The sequence below is a fragment of the Pezoporus flaviventris genome, unplaced genomic scaffold (assembly GCF_033815535.1).
Source record: "Pezoporus flaviventris isolate CSIRO_AGI_PZ_B2104156 unplaced genomic scaffold, CSIRO_AGI_Pfla_v1 ptg000066l, whole genome shotgun sequence".
NCBI classification, from domain to species: Eukaryota; Metazoa; Chordata; class Aves; order Psittaciformes; family Psittacidae; genus Pezoporus; species Pezoporus flaviventris.
The window spans coordinates 28900253-28917082 of NW_026892614.1; the positions used below are offsets into that span (position 1 = coordinate 28900253).

Genomic DNA, 16830 nt, shown 5'->3' on the forward strand with positions numbered 1-16830 from the left:
CATTGATCTGTCTATCTAAGGAGCAGCGAAGAGAAAGATGAGGTTCAAACACCCGGGCAGGGCTTTTGAAACTGCGAGAACCAAGGTTTGGTGGGAGCCACTAAAAGGCGAGCTGCCAGCCAGAGCACGGTAGGGTGAGCGGCTGGACGCGGGGAGCTGGGACAGAGCCAGGAACGGGGCCGGGCCCGCTGGGTCCCGCGCTCCCTCCCCTCCACCGCGCCAGCCACACCGGTCAGGGCCGCCGCCGCCAGGCTTAGTCAGAGGAATGTGGGTGGGACTCCCTCCGCCCCGCCGCCTTAAAAACCCGCTCGGATCGGCACGCACGCACCGTCCTGTCGCGCCGCAGCGTCCCCGCACACCGTACCCGCGGCGCTCGGGCTCGCCGGGTGTCCCCGCCGGCCGGGCAGGATGGTGGCGTGCGGCCTCGCCTGCTGGAGGTGCCGATGGCTCCTGCCTCTGCTGCTGGGCCTCGCCATCATCATGGGCATCATCGCCCTGGCGGGCAGGGGCTGGCTGGAGTCCGAGTCCGAGCCCTACGTGCAGCAAGCGTCACTCTGGGAGAGTTGCACACGCGGCGAGGAGGACCTCAACTGGAGTTGCGAGTCCCTCATGGACTACGGTGAGCGATGGCTGGGAGGCAGGGGGTGCCTTGCCATGGATGGCCTCCCCACTGCTGTCGTGGAACTGCTGCTTTCTGGGTTGGAGTTGCCCTTGCAGAGTCAGTGCTAGTGCTGTTTTAGGGCTTAAACCAGCAAAGAAATACAGGTCTAGACCTTCAGAGCAATCTGTTTTGAGTCAGATGGTCCTTGAGGTCCCTTCCAACCTGTTAGTCAAATATTCAGTCTCTTCTATTGGTACAACCAAAGTAAGAGAACCAATTGGCCACAAGCCCCTTCCTCACCCTGCTTCCTTTTGCCTACCTGCTGGCTGCAAGCCTCAGCAGCCTGGCCTGGCACTTAACCATCTCTCCTCCTTGTGCTGGTGGCCTCACTGGTTGGATGGTGAGCATGGAAATGTTCGTGCAGGGTGTTGGTGGAGAACCACACCTGGATAATAGTAAAATTGTTTTGCCCCTGGCCCACAGAAGTGGGAGAGCACCTTAGTTTAACCCTGCGTTCTCAAGGGAATGTGGCTGTTAGGATGCCTCCTGACCTACAGCTTCAAATGGCCTGATGTGGATTTGCAGGCTGGAAAAAGATGCTGTTTCCTCTGTATACCTTTCTACTGAGCTGGGGCCTAAATCAGGGGATGCCTCTGTTTTAACTTACTGAACTTCTGTATCATGAACTTCTGTATGCTTCCGTATCTGGCACTGCCAGTGTACTTAGTGTACTTACTGCACACTCTCAGTTTCTGGTGTTTTGGGGGGTCTTTTTATTATTTGCTAGAAGACGTGGGTCTGATTACATCTGCTTTTCCTTCAAACAAAGTATTTCTGGAGAAATAAGCAGACCCGCCTTAAGATCCCGGATGAGGGTACTTTGGGGACTGGGAAGCTGGAAGGGTGTGTTTCAGCTGGGAGAGCTGGGACTGCTTCCCTGTGCAGATCCCTTGCTGCCTCAGTGCTGCGGACTGACTTCCAGCAGCTTTTCATTGCAACACTCATTTGTGAGCTGAGTCCTGAATATATTGTAAGAGCAGTGGCTTTGTTCCTCAGCCAGGTGATGACTGCAGATTATATTGTAGGTGGCAGAAATCTGGCTGGAGTGACATAAATATCTGTCTCCCCCATTAGACACAGGAAAAGCTAGTGCAGAGCTGCCGAGATTTGCATTGCACAGGGAAGAAGTGCTCATACACTTCTGCTTTCTCCTGTAGTGACACAGCTGCTCATGTCCCTGAGTGCTGATGGGTGTGTTCTTTGCGTCAGCCCTAGGCGTTGTGGGGCAAAAGCAACTTTATGCTGTTTTTAATAGTTAACAAGCTGTTAGAGAAGAGTATCCTTGACTTCACTCATTTAAGCCTTGCCTTGTTTAACCCAAAACTCATTTAAATCCTTGGCTTACTTACACCAACTTCACTTTGCCTCTTCTCTAATTTTCATGACATCACTGCCACTGTCTACTCAAATACTATTTACATCTCAACAGGATATGAGTTCAAGTTTGATTTATTTTGTTCCCTGTTTTATATGTTAATGCCATCAGGATCAAAATATGAGAGGGCATTTACAAAGGAAAAAATGCCTACCAGGCATTTACAGCACTGCTGCAGGAAAATAAAAGTTAATTAATTGAGATGAATAGCTTGTGTTTTGCTACTGTACGACTATGTACTGTAACTACTATGCACTATATGTCCTGCACCTCTCCCGATGAAATGAAAACTTCAGAGTGGATCCCCATTAATGGAAAGCTCCATTAGACAATTTCTTAATTGAGCTGGATACTAAGAAGTGGAAAAGAAGAAGCAGATGGGTAACTTATTTTAAAGGGGGGGGGGGGGGGGGGGGCGGGAGGGAGGGAAGAGCAGGAGCAGACAAAGAAAGATTTGCAAATAGAAGTGTCTTCTCAACTGCATTGTTTCTAAATACACACTTGCAAATGCCGCATGAGAGGGAAGAAGTGGGGAAAAAAGAAGAGTAGGATGTCATTTGGTAGGGAGGTGGGAAAGGGATTTTGTTTGGAACTCCATACTGGTTTGTGTCTGGGAAGTGTCCTGGCTGGCAGCACCTGTGTATTATCAGTGTTGCAATGCAGAGCTGCTGTGCTGCACTAGAATAGGACTCAAGATGACTTAGTCTGGACCACTGCAGGATTAAACTGTTGACTGTGTGTTTAATATCGGTAAGCTATCTGATCTGACAAGAATTGTTTGCAATGCGGTTACTTGGAGAGGGTAGTTGTCTTTATAATGATGAAGCTCTAAGTTTAGGAGCAGTACATGTGCATAGCTGTGTCCTCCCAGTGCTTCTGAATGGCTTGCTCCCGTCAATTTAACTCTGAATTATCACTGTAAAAGATGGGTGTGTATGTGCAGTAAAGGTGATGCCAAAGAGATTAACTCTTGCTTGTATTCCTAAAATACAGTTGGTATTTATTAAGCACACAGGAGCCAGAGTAAAAAAAAGGAAGCATTCATCTGGATCCTTAGTAAGTGTCAAAAAAAAAAAAGGGGGGGGGGGGGGTGTGGAACTTAGAAGTAGGAGCCCAGCTTTTTTGAATCATGTTTCATTGTGGCTGTGCCACTATACCTGTGTCCTTAGAAGCTTGGACTTTGATACCACAGTTTATTGGTGAATCTGAGTGAATGTCTTAACTTCTCCAAGGGGCCAGATAAGTAGAGAAGGATTGTTACATGTACACTTACCTTTCCAGTGTGCCTCTTCAGGCATGCTTCTCTGATTTACGGTGCCAGGATAGTGTCAGCCAAGTGGAGGCATTTGGAGAAGGATAATGGCAAAGGTGTAGCAGTTGGTGTCCCTGGCTACAGCCAGGAAACTTTTATTGCATCTCCCCAGTAAAAGATCTCGGCAACAGGCGAGGCCAGTGTCCCTTGCCAGAGGGCTTTTCTGGCCCCTGGGCATGGACACTTCTGCTGCTAGTAATCTGGAGATGTTAAAAGCTGGAAATATATAGGACTGTGCCTTTCCTGAGCTCCCAGCAGAGCCAAGAGGCTGAAGCCAGGTTTGTACCAGTGGGTTTTATTCAATAGTTTAATAGTAAGCAATTGCTTTTCCCGCACTTCTAAATCCAAAACAGAACTGTGATTCCCAGTGCTAATTCCCAACCAGCCCTCCCAGTGAACATTTGATTCTGGGCTGTCCTGTGCTTGCAGTGGGTATGCACATACCTTTCCTTCACCAGTCGTGCTACCGTGGAAATTTGCACATTCTGTGAGCAAGAAAAATAGCGACAGAGCTCTCTTGCTTGCAGTTTGCTATTCTTTTGTTCCATCAGCAAAAGCAGGTATATTGGGGCATTCTATGGAACGGACTGACAAGGCCAAACAAGAATTGCTACTGTCATTTATATACAGAAAAGTATTATAACTACAGTGTAAAAACATGCCTCATCTATGCATATCATGGTAAAAACATCTACCCCAAGATTCCAGTTATTCACAAGCTAACAAACTAGTTTCTGCTTTTGTAAGTAGGTGAACAAAGATGAGAGAGGCTTGTTGCTTCAAATTCTATAGCAGTTCATCTTCCTGATGGACTATTTTCCCAGCCCCTTTATTAATTTCTAAAGTGAAGTCTAGACTTAAATATCCTACCCTGTAGAGCTTCCATCTCCTTCCTGGTTAAGGCTGAGGCTGAATAAAATCAAGAAATACACCTTATGCTAAGGTTCTGTTGCTTGCTGTTTTTTAATTTCATCATATTAGTGGTATTCATCATTAAATAATCCTGACCCCTCCTAGTTATTTGCACAATAATATTTGCAGCTTAGTTCCTTTCCACAGTCATCATTAATCAAGCTATGTAATAAAAGTCTTAATCCTTCCTAATAATTATAGACCTTCAGCCCCTGAACAGTTTTCTAATGTTCTTTCAACACCGCCTAATTGATAAATACCTTTCTGTTGATTAGACACAAAGTACTTGACCCTCTTTTGAGGCAAAGTTGAGCTAGGGAACACTAATACCTACAACTATTCTGGGTTTCTGTTCTCCTATTTATGCAGTCCCAAATCATTGTGGTGGTGTATGATTTCATAAACAGACATAGTATTTGTGCCCATTTTGAGTAAGAAATACTCTCCCTGCTAAATGAAGGGACCTGAGAATCTTCTATGGAAAAACTTTAAATTCTGGCTAAATGTCTCATGATTACAAGGTCTTTCTGAGCACAAACCACCTAGAAACTGGAGCTGATACCTCTTTGTGAGCAGGTCACTCCAGTTCCGAGGGCAGCAGTGATAATGTAAATCTGCAGCTCTCCCCTCCCAGCAGCTTGGAGCTGTAGGTGGAGGATCTTGCAGGAGACAGAAGAGCTGTATGCCTGCAGGGGGCTTGATCAGCTCTCGGGAGTCTCTGGGGAGGAAAGGAGCTGGGAAAGCCAGCCTTGATAGGTACGGGGATCCTGCACAGAGAAACAGCGATTTCAGTTGGAGCCCTGCAGCAGCCCCTCTGCTGAAAGCTCTCCCTGTTAATGGGAGTAGCAATGGCTTGTGTGGGAAAGGAGAGTGGCTGGGCTGCACCCTGTGCTCGGTAAGGGTGCAACCTCCCACCTGAACCTCTCCCATCAGTCACTTATTAAAAGACTTACAGTTGTGGTTTTTTTTGAGATTTTTTTCATATAGTCGTTGTATTTTCTCTTATTTCCCTTATACTGTGCAAATATACACAAGTCCAAAGCTTTTTGCTGCTCCTCCTGTGACTCCTACCAGTGCTCTTGTGGCTGTTTGATGGCAGTTGTCTAGTCCAGACCAGAGTAGACCTATCCAGTGCTGTGGCCAGCACCTATGAATCAGTCTTGTCATTATCAATCCACTGATAACTGCTGCTGGAGAAGATAATCCAGCAGGAGAAAGAGGGGAAGATACAGGGTCACCAGCACTGAGCTCTGTCACATGTGAGCGCAGAACCCATTGAATTTCATAATGGCGGTGCCTCATACAGTCCTGTTTTTGAAGACTTGAAGCAAAGCTGGGCTTGATATTAACTTCCTGACAAGATCTCCTACAGTTGTGTGTTGTCACTTTCATATTGCCAGAGACAAGAAAATAAATCACTGTGAGTGGAGCCAGGGCTGACCTGTATCCAAAAGCTTGTTATGCTTGTAAGGTAAGTACAGAGGATATGGAAATAGCAGAGAGCACTGGGGGCTTTCTGGCTTATCTCCTCCAGTCATTTTTGTGTTGCACCAACCTCAAGGTGTCTAACCTGCAGGGGTATTTGAATCTGCAACCTAAATTTTATCAGGCAGATGCTATGCTTGGCTTCCTATACTGTGCCAGCATATGTAATGCTTTTGAAAGGGAATGTGCTTTGATAACTAGGTGTTCCTTCTCGTGGTTGTGCTTTTTTTCTTAATAGGGCAAATATCAATAAATAGCATTCCTAGGTCATTTAATCTGAATCAGTTTTCCTGGGCTGGCTGTGTGTAATGGTTAACTATCCCTTTGTATTAGTTATCTCTAAATCCTATTGTGGAGACAATACCCAGTACCTGTGCTAGGTATGTCAGAATATTTTGTATTAAAAGATTTTATCAGACCACTGACGCAGCTTTAATCTCCAGACGTTCATCAGGTGTCCTCCCTTCCTCCTCACCCCGCAGCACTGTTAGGGAAGAGTTATGAAACATCCATGGCTACCTGAAGCCGAAGGAATTAGAAAAGGTTTTGCTGTCTTGAATAGCGTCAAGAAGTGACAGGGTAAAGAAAAGCCTTTTCCTTACCCTTTCTATGCCAGCATGACTGTCTTCAGGTGGTAGGGATGAGATGTGGCTGATGGATGGCTACTGTATTTCACTTTGCTGTGGGAGTAGGGGGAAAGAAACTGATTGAGACTGATCTCATGAAAATGGCTGTAAAACAGTGCTTTGCTTTCAGAGAGTAAATTGATATATGTAGTAGAGGTGTCTGAAATAGTTTTACAGCGTTCTCTGTCTCAAGTTACTGTTTTCCCCATTTATGGAACTAGTATGTGAGTTAAGGTGGAGGATTTTAACTCTTTAGGAAAAAGTTCTCTGTCTCACTGTCTTTTTCCTTAGTTTTTGCACAGAGGGACCCGAGGCCTACATTGAAAGCAGGGTGTCTACAGAGTTTCTTCAGCTGTGTGGCAACAGAGCTCTGATGAAAGAGACTTGTTTTTTTTTTAATGTCCTGACCTAAATCTTGCTGCTTTCTTTATTCCTACATTAGAGGGAGCTCGGAAGCTGACCCTACCCCTGTCTGAATGTGTGAAAGTAGAAACGCACATTATGCAGATGTAGAAGTGAGCTGTGATGACAGCTGACTGAAAAACAAAGCACTAGCCCAATGGTTTAGTCCATGTGGGCAGGTATCCTGCCTCCGGGGCAGGAACACGTCTGTTTGTGTTGGGCTCATCTGAACTCCTGCTTGGTTTCTAAAGAGCACAGGGTCTGCCCATAATGAGTGCCTTTCCACAAGCCTGTGGCAGTATGGAAAGGGAAATACTGGCTGTTGTCTTACCTTTGCTGTCCTGGCCTGTAGTGGGTGAGTTGTGGTTTCTGGTGCTGCTCTCCTGAGTAAGGCCACTTGCTTCGTGCTTGAGCCTCTTCCAGTCTGCAGTTGCTTGATTCTAAGGATCTGTACTACCCGGTTGCTTCAAATGTCAAAGTAACAATTCAAAGAGGACTCTTCCACTTCACCTCAGTTTCTGCTGTTTCTCCTCCACCTACTACATTTTAGCTGTTCCTATTTTCTTTTCCAGCTGTGAATAGATATTTATCTTCAAGAGCTTTCTCTTTGTCATCTCTCACCTCAGCTATTACAAATCTATTTCTTTTTGGTCATGCCAATTTTGCTCCATGTGCATTATTCTTGTCATAAACAAACAGGCAAGAATCTGTATGCTGACAGCACTATTTTTTCCCAGCATTATCTCCTGTGGTGGTACACTCTTGCCTGCTTTCATACTTCCCCAGGCATGGAAGTGGTTTTGTAAACTTGCATGTTGAACAGGAACAGTAATGATAGAGTACATTCTGAGTGGTTGTGTCCTATCTGCTCAGGTGTCTGTGGGTCTCTTACAGATACAGAGTTTGGAGGTGTTATTTCTAGTATCATGCTGCACTTCATCCCTCTTTTTAGCAGGACAGGTTAGTATGTGGGGAGTTCTGTGGCTGCTCCACCAACAATAGTGCCTTTCTCCTTTGCAGCTGTGCACTTTGGAGGCATCCAGTGTTGCTTTGACATAGGACAAGCTTCTTACATTAAAGAGTTTCAACAAAAAATCATTAAAGGAAACCAAAGCCCTGCAGTGATCTGCAGTTCAGTGCAGTGCTGTGTGTAACATATTTCTTATTTTCTCTTCAAGGATGGGGGAGAGCAGCAGCTGCCACCTACCTTGTGGGCTTTGTGATCCTGGTCATTTGTTTTGCCCTTGCAGTCATCGCATTCTCAATTGAGATACTTCGCTTCAACTTCGTTCGAGGAATTGGAGGCTTGCTCTTCGTTGTTGGTAAGGCTGGGCACAAAGACAAGGTTATTTTAGATGTAAAACAAGCTTAAGAGGAAAACATGGTAGGTAGAGATTCCCTTATGAAGTAAGCTGCCTTTTCTGGTTTTTGATTCATTTTTATGGGGAACAAAGGAATGTTGATTTATGCTCTGAGAGGATAATGGTTAGAGAAGCTCCAGTGGCTTTTGGCAGTTAGCACTTTCTCAAAAGCAGTGTATGGAGGCAACCAACACCTCTGGCCCTGCATATCACATGGCAGCTGAGAGTCCTGGGCACTTTCCACCTTCCCAAGGGGGGGAAGAGCGATGTGGCTATGGTGCAAGTGGGTGGTAACTGGCTCTGCAGGGATCATGGTTGCTGAGCTGTAGAACAGGGCTAGTCACAGCGTGCAGGTATGTGCCTTAGCAACCTAGCAACATCACCTGCAGTCAGATAGGGGTGGGGATCTGCCTTGGCCAGAAGTCGTTTACCTCTGTAAGAATGCAGATCTGACTGTATGACTGAAGCTAATCTTTACATATCTTAGAAAGATATGCAGTTATCTCCAGGTATCTTTTTTAGTGGGAAATGTAATACATTCTGTGTTATTTACTCCTGCTTTTCTTTATTTCTCTCTCCAGCTGCATTCCAGATCATAGGCTTGGTCATCTACCCAGTAAAATTCACTGAAGAAATTCCACTGATAGGAGATAACATGTTCAGCTGGGCCTATGGCTTTGGTTGGGCCAGCACTGTTGTTGTAATAGGTTGTGCTTTCTTTTTCTGCTGTCTCCCCAACTGGGAAGATGAAGTCCTGGGAAATATCAAGCCTACCTATTACTACTCCTCCCCAGAGAGAGCACCATACTTAAATTGAAAGATTAAGTCCAAGTATAATTGACTATCAAAATAACAGAGGAGTGCCCCTGATGTAAATTTGGTGTGAATATAGGAGACTGAAAAAAATCTACCTTATTTCTCCAGAGTATTTCTTACTAGACCTGGCAATAAATTAGTAAAAACATTGTCATCATTAAGCAAACATTAAGCAAATAGCTTTTACCTAAAGTGTTATTTACATATTCTCATGTCAATTTTATTTGTTTTACTTGCTCTTTCCTCTCCCAACTGATGAGTCATCCTTATTTTATTCAAACACTTACTTATGAATAAAGATACAGTGTAGAAAGGAAGAGGAGGGATTTTAAACAACACAGAGGGACTTGTAGGTTATTTTGTTTTCACCTCTGACAAAATTGCCTTAAATGGAACTAGAAAAAAAAAAACCTTCCAAAAAATTCTTTTTCTACCAAAATCAGTCCCAAGGAAGGAACTTCCCTGAGACTATCACAGTCACTGCCTGCCTAAGAATCTCTTCTTATTGCGGTTACTGGACTATTGTTGACTATTAACCATTTGAATTAAGGGGAAAATAAAAATTTATTTTCCACCCATTGGTGCTGTTGGATGAAGATCTCTAAAGCATAGAGCTTGTGTGTGTATAACAGTGGCTAATGTAATGCTGGTGTGTTTGTGGCTGCTGCAGGACTTGTGATGGAGCTACACACAATTTTAATTTACGTTGTCACAGTCAAACTTTTGGATGTTGTACCACATCATATTTTTACATGATTTTTGAGGGATGCTGGTTTAGAAAATACAAATACCTTTGAGTAGTACTTACACTATCCTTTGTCTACTTTTAAACTGCAGTGTTTTTAATTATCAGCTGTGCTTTGGAGGAAAATCTTGGCATAGGTGCTGAAAACTTCCAAAAGTTTCTGAAGCACACTGTAGGTACTCCAGAGCTTCGTAAACTTGGGACTGCTTTGTGAGTCACTAGGGATAACAGGTAAATACAGAAAAGCAGTTCTGTGAGCAATTTGTGTATGCAAACTTCATACAGACACCCGTCTCAGAAAGTAATTGGGCTGGCTCCTAGCTTGTGTTTCTGGAGACAGTGATTCTGGAGACTTCTCTGTATTGGTCATGGATCTGCAGCAGCTTACATCACGTTTAATTATGGACTATCTTTGTCGAGAGCTTTCTACATCTTGGGAAGAAGAATGAAGAGACTCATTTGTGGAGCTCCTCTTGCAGCTATGGGGGAAGTAGCTCTAGAGACAGATTCCGAGGGGGGTACAGATAGAGTGGAAGGCAAATGCTGTGTGTTACTCTGTAACGAGCAGCTGGGGAATTGCTTCCTACTATTGTGACTCAAGCACTTAGGAGAGGGTGTGTGGGTATATGTATTCATGCACATGTACAAAATCAAACTTACAAAGCATTAACCAGCATACTGTAAAGCTACAGCCATTTAGAACTAAGCATTTTCAATGCCCAGTATTTGTTGTGTATATACAGCTTTCCATTTTATAATACCTATTTTAATTTGGTAATTCTATATATATTTCATATGATTCTGTTATGGAAAAGCCATGTGACTTCTGAAGGTCCCTTCCAGGCCTGTATTTTATAACTGTACAGAGCATAAATGTCTGCAGACTTCAGAACTGTTACAAGCTAAGTCATTGCATGTATAATCAACTGTATTTATGATTCTCGGTGAAGAAGAGAATCCTGTGATTAATGTGTCCCTCCCCCCTTTTCTGTACAGTACTGGCTGGTGGGGAATACTGTGTTGACTTACCTGTATCATGAGTAATGATAGTACCTACTTGCCTATTTCCTAGTGAATTCAAAACACAGCAGAGAATCCCAAGTATGGAAAATCCTTGCACAGCTAAAGCTGAGAAGGAGAAAAGACATAATAAAATGGACACCCTTCCTAATGAGAGGGAGGATAGGTAATAAGGTTTAACATAAGATGTCTTTTTTTTATGTTTTTTTGTAAGCATTGTCATAACTTGTCAAAAAAGCACAAATGTAAAATAAACTTGGCTCTGAATACACTGGGAGGGGTAGAAGCATAACCAGCATGTTACATGTTTAAGATATTTGTGACAAAGCTATTGCATATAGTCATTAATTACTCTCAAGTGATACTCATGTATGTGGCAGTCCTTTCAAATATGGTGGCGTAATTAAAATTGGTTTAACTGATGGTTGTAGAAACCTTGTGCTGTTTGTGCTTCATAGATTCATTTCATAAGCTCAAGCAAATAACCATTCTTTCCTCCTCTTAACATGAGTGTCAGTATTTATGAAGTGTCAGATTAACAAAATGAAGTTACAGACCTCATGTCCAGGAGGCAACAACTTCATTTTCCAGCTAAATAGGCTTGAGTACGCATTGTAAAACACGTCTGTGCACTTCCACTGGAAGTGCTAGGCAGAAAAGAGCTCTTTATGAAGTCAAAATCTTTCTAATGCATCACAACTTGAGGGGGAACTCTAAACATTTTGAGTGTGCAACAGCCTACAGGAGGTCTCAGATGTGGGAAGCACGTTCTTTGTTTATCAAAACTCTGCAAGCACCTTTCCTATGCTGTTCCAGAGCTTTAAATAGCGAGGAAAAAAAAGAGTACCTGTTTGCTATTTTCAGTGGAAGGCTGCAGTTCTCCTGTGATGAGAAACCTTCCCATTCTAATCTTGGATCATACATGGCCTGCAGATAACCTTGTGCTAGTGTCATTCTGTATCCTGAACAACTCTTTCTCCCTGTGCTTTTACAGAAAGCAAATCTCCTGTTAGCTGTCTCTGTCTTAAAGGAGCCTGCAGCTTGTGATTTCCAGAAAGAGGTTCACTAGTCTGTTTTTTTTTAGCTGTACTATTCCTTAAATGTCTTAGTTTTAAAACACACCACCCTGGATGCTGGCAGCTTGCATGGGTTTCTTTTGGTTTTGTGTGTGTGTCCTCCCCCCGCCCTGCACTTAATTACTCTTTAATACAATTAGGGATAATATTTTTGTTCCTTTTAGATTTTCCTAGATAATTTCCTAGAAGATAATGGGAGGGTTTCTATAATGACCATTTTTTTCGCCATGAAGAACATTTGTATTCTTATTTACCTTCCAGTCCGTATGCAGCAGCAGCCTAAATCTGTGCTCACTAAAATTCTCTGAACAACTCCAGCGAGCTTCAGGCTGCAGGGTAGCTCCTTCTAATCCAACCCCGGAGAAGAGGGAGCAGTTTAGAAGATTCCAAGCACACTTGGATCTTGACTCAGGGAGGGGGGGGTTGAGCAATGAAAAATGTGCATGGTTGGATGCTAGGGAAGGCTAATTCCAGCTAACCTGAATGGGATGATTAATGCTTCAGTTTCATGGATATGGGAAACAGCTGCCACACCCCATTGGGATTTTGTATTTTTAGTTGATGTAGCAAGTGACTCATTCTTTTAGGCAATTCCTTAACAAGGTAAAATTCTCCAGAAGTATTCACCTGCTGTTAACATCCTGCATCTAAGGACTTTGGACCTGGAATACATACATAAATCAAGACAGCGTAGTAAATCATTCAAGGTTGTGGGTTTTTTTCCTGGGGAGAGGGTTGTTATGGTGATAAGCGCTATAGAAACAAAACCACCCACAAGCTGAAAGGTTACACATACACGAAAAAAAGAAAGAGTTGCTGAGATAATTGAGCACTTATGAATTAATGATGAGCCATATATCAGTGGAAACTGAATGCTTTAGGAGACACACGGCAGTGAAGGGAGCTGAGGTACTGGTTTCACAGTGAAGAGCCGTGGAGCTTACTGGCAATATGGACAGCATCCTGAAAAATAGGGTGTTTCAGTGCCAGCTGGTGAAGCAGCACAGTGAACGTGGGAGATGATACTCACAATTTCATTATACAGTGAAGTATAATCAAATCTGGAGGATAAGTTTGCAAAAAATAGGGATGTTGAGTTTCTGAATGCGATTCCTATAACAGGTATTGGTACAGGAGCAGCAAAACCCATGTGCAATGAATGCACAGCATCTGGGATATGTCAGCATTACTTCACAGGTGCAGCAGTTTATATGTGTGGATCCCACTGACCAAGAATATGTTGATTTTGCTGTGCATGTCCAGCGTACTTGTAAGATGGGTCTGATGTATCCATGATGTAGGTCTGTGCTAGTACAGTAAGCAGTCTTTTGTCTGGGGTTTTCTGGTGTCCACAGGTGTGGGTCAAGCCACTCCAGCTATGGAGCTCCACATCCAGAAATTCCAGGCAAAAAAGCCAATGCCCTCAAATTTTGCCTCTATAAAATTCTATTTAAATTACTTGGGATTTGTCAGAATAACCCAAAGTTATTTTATTATGATTGTTGAAAGCCTAAATTTAATAAGGTTGAATTTATCATAAAGGCTGTAATGGAAAACATGTAGGCATATCTAGAGCTTTATAACACGAATATTATAAGTATAAACAATATAAATACATAATGATGCATGAAAAGTTATATGAATTATATATAATTAATATAATCAATAAATAATTAATAGAAATGTTTCCATGAATTATATTCTTCGTGGATTCATCTTTGCAAGATTGGATAATATTTACTGGAAGGAGTGGTGGGACTAATGCTTTTTATTTATTTATGGAAACGTGGGCAACACGTACTATTTTCCACAGAGATCTTTGTGAATACACAATATTTTACAAGTACTAAGAATTGCCAAGCATCAAGGGGACACATTGGAAATCAGTGTTCACTGATTTTGAAAGAGCCCAGAAAGGTTTGGAGCGAGCACTCACATGGAACTATGAGACAAAAAGCCATCCAACTCCCATCCTTCAGTGTGGTGCTCTGGGAAATGGTCATGGATTAAAGTAAATTAGTTGACTGCCTTGGTCTTGAAGGCATATAATTGGGTCAGGAGCTGACACGTGGCCGTTACAATCCCTTTTCAGTAAATAGCCTGTTTTTAAGATCTGTTTGTGTTAGTAATCCCCTAGGACAAGAAATAAGCAGATCTTACTGTAAAAAAAAAAGATTTAGATGAATTTTGGCAAGTGAAAATTAGTTTCTGTTCCGATTTGTAATAGAAAGACAAAACAACTTGCAAAACAAAACTTGGGGAAATCATAATTGACATTTTGTATCAAGACAATAGGAAAAGTTGAAAATGTTGATAGGAGACCACCATGCTCATTTCAGCCAGCTTTCCAAATCAATTCCATATCATACCGAAGAAGTCATTTCTATATAACTTTTTGGTTTCAGTGAAGCCCTACTTTTGGTTGGAGAATCTCAAAGCAAAAATTCATGGCCAAAACTCTTAAAGATATGCCTGGTATGCATGTCTTATCTGTAAATCTCAAAGTGTTGAAAAGAAGTAGCTGGTGCTGTTAGCAGCTGACGCATAAGGCACAGTGAATGAAAGCCATTTCTCTGACACAGAAAGGTAAGTAAAAAAAAGTGTGGTACCTGGGAATTACCTATGTAAGGCAGATTATATTGCTCTCCTAAGGCAGCTAAGGCTAGGATCATAACGTAGGACAACTATTTAGTTAGCCACAGAGAAGTTCTAGAGCCCAAAGCAAGTAGATTAAGTAAAATTATATGTAGAACAGGTCTGTACCATACCACTCTTGTGTGGCCTGACAGCTGCCTGTAGAAGGTACATACTCCAGCAATGGTGACAAATGTCCAGAAGACATCCCAGCTGGTAACTGAGTAGTGGCTTTACAGGATACTCTTGATTTCAGCCATTTGCCTGGGGAGGAAGGGTTGGAGGTCGACTGAATTAATCAAACTTCTACAGAGCATCTATAAGAAATAACTGGGGATTAAACCTGGTTCCAGTAGAACGTATGCTGAAGAAACTTGTCCTTTAGCACAAGCAGGCTGAAAAAGAAATCCATGCTCAGGTACAGAGACTAATTTTGTGTTTTCCTAATACAGTCCTGAAATCCTCACATAAATAACAATCCTGGGTGCAGGCTCATATTATCAACTCAGCTGCTAAAACTTGCTCTTGTGGTAATCTTCTGGTTTTGCATGTCTAGTCACACTAAGGAAAGGAAGAAAATGCCCTTTAAGCCTAAGTGTTTGTCGTGTTGAGGCAGGCCTGCCTTACTGACTAGAGTCAGCAAGTGCTGTGCATGGGGCAGGCTTTGGTGATCTGACAGCAAACCAGTCCTGGACAACTCTTGCTAAAAGTATTAACCCCATAGAAATTATCCTCCAGGCTCAGCAGCTAGTGAACAGAGGTCTCAAACTTCTGCAGAGCTTTCCTGTGCTGTGCGAGGCAGCTGGAGGAATATTTTCACAGGCACATGGCAGAAGGACCAAGTACCAACTCAGTCTATACTACACTACAACGCCCTACAAGCATCATGGATGATCCTCAGTTTTCAGCCACTATGGGAGAGTCTCTCAGAAAAGCCCCACGTGTGGGAAACTGCAAGATCTCAACTGGATTCATTTATGCAGGAGGATGTTCTTATTTTGCAATGAAGTCAGGTCCTGTACAAAATCCAATATCCGTCTAATGAATGTAAATGAATTGCAGCTTGGATTACCCTGAAAAACAAAGGTATTTTTCTATATGTGCTTACTAGGGATGAAGTATTAGTCACACTGAGAACACTATTGCCTTGGTGCACAGGTGATGCAGGGTGCAGAGTGACCACAAGGTACAATTTAGCAGGGTAGGATTTGACTGACTGAGTTGCATCACTCTATAGGCTGTGGTTATAACAATAACTGCAGTGCCATATTCCAGTAGCAAGGCAAGTTGCAGCCCTCTCCAAAGGTAGCACACAAGAGAACGGATCATAAAATAATCTTAGCAGAGCTTTTAAAAACCAAACTCGGGGGACTTCTTGTTTATAAGTGGTATGGAATGAAAATGCACTACAGCTGGTCAGCCCAAGTCAATCCAGTCATTTATATAGCTCAGTCGACCAGCTCAGAAGACTTAACAGTGGACAAAAATGTGCTGGCAATCATTTGTTAGCTTCTTCTTCCACTAAGAAAATCATTTCTGTCTTGGCTGAATGGGCATATTTTTATTTTTCTATGCCATAGAACTTTTTGGTTTATTAATATTCTGCTGCTTACTTGGTTACTTCAAGTAGCAATGAAGCATCATTAGGAATATTTTCAGATGCAGAAAGTGCACTACAGTCTAACAGTTTTTACATTGATAAATCTTAATTATCTTAATTTTCAACAGATAATGCCGGTATTTGCCACAGGTGCTGGAAAAAGAGAACTAGCATTTGCTTTCATGTAGACACCCAGCTTGTATGTTTCAAAAGACAAATCACATTGAGGGTAAGACATCACTTCAAATCACAGATTCTTTAACAAATGTTTCCAGCCATTTCCCTCTGTGTGCCGTAGGAGTATCAGAATTACTTGAGATACTTCATTTTGTCACCTTTGAATGCAGCTCCCTCTCTCCTGTTCCAAATACCACAAATTACCCTGGTACTGAGTGAGAAGATTGCTTGTAGTTTTAAGGTACTTAAGGATGACAAAGATGGGTAGAAACACCCATGGTGACTGAACAATACTCATCTCTCTTTCCCAGTGTGATAATGTATTTTGTAGTACCATCTTGAGAATGCTAACATTCACCCACATGTGAGTTCCAACAAAACTGATGACAAATCCTTCAGTCATAAATGCCTACCTGAAACATGGCTCAACTCCCAGGAAGCAGGGAAAAGGATTGTTTTCCTCCAAAAACATTGGTTTTCAAATACCTGGCAGTGCCTGACTTCATGCTGGTTTTCAGCTGCAAAATTGTTTTAACTTGATTTGGTTATTCTCTCTGAGTAAAGAAAAAATGGCTGAGATTCTATTTAATATCCAAATCCGTATCCTCTTGATCTTTTGACGCTTATT

The 16830-nt window shown here is 42.6% G+C and overlaps 1 protein-coding gene across 1 annotated transcript; it reads left to right on the forward strand.

Annotated features, from left to right (window-relative positions):
• Positions 1–285: 285 nt before the first annotated feature.
• On the forward strand, positions 286–11137 carry PERP (p53 apoptosis effector related to PMP22). The gene is made up of 3 exons (XM_061471743.1): positions 286–619; positions 7952–8095; positions 8716–11137. The coding sequence occupies exons 1-3, from the start codon at positions 409–411 to the stop codon at positions 8949–8951; spliced, it is 591 nt and encodes a 196-aa protein (XP_061327727.1). The 5' UTR covers positions 286–408; the 3' UTR covers positions 8952–11137.
• The last annotated feature ends 5693 nt before the right edge of the window (positions 11138–16830 follow it).

Coding starts and splice junctions, on each gene's coding strand:
- PERP (XM_061471743.1), top strand. CDS start 409: ATGGTGGCGTGCGGCCTCGCCTGCTGGAGGTGCCGATGGCTCCTGCCT. Junction 620..7,951: donor CGAGTCCCTCATGGACTACG/GTGAGCGATGGC, acceptor TTTCTCTTCAAG/GATGGGGGAGAGCAGCAGCT. Junction 8,096..8,715: donor AGGCTTGCTCTTCGTTGTTG/GTAAGGCTGGGC, acceptor TTCTCTCTCCAG/CTGCATTCCAGATCATAGGC.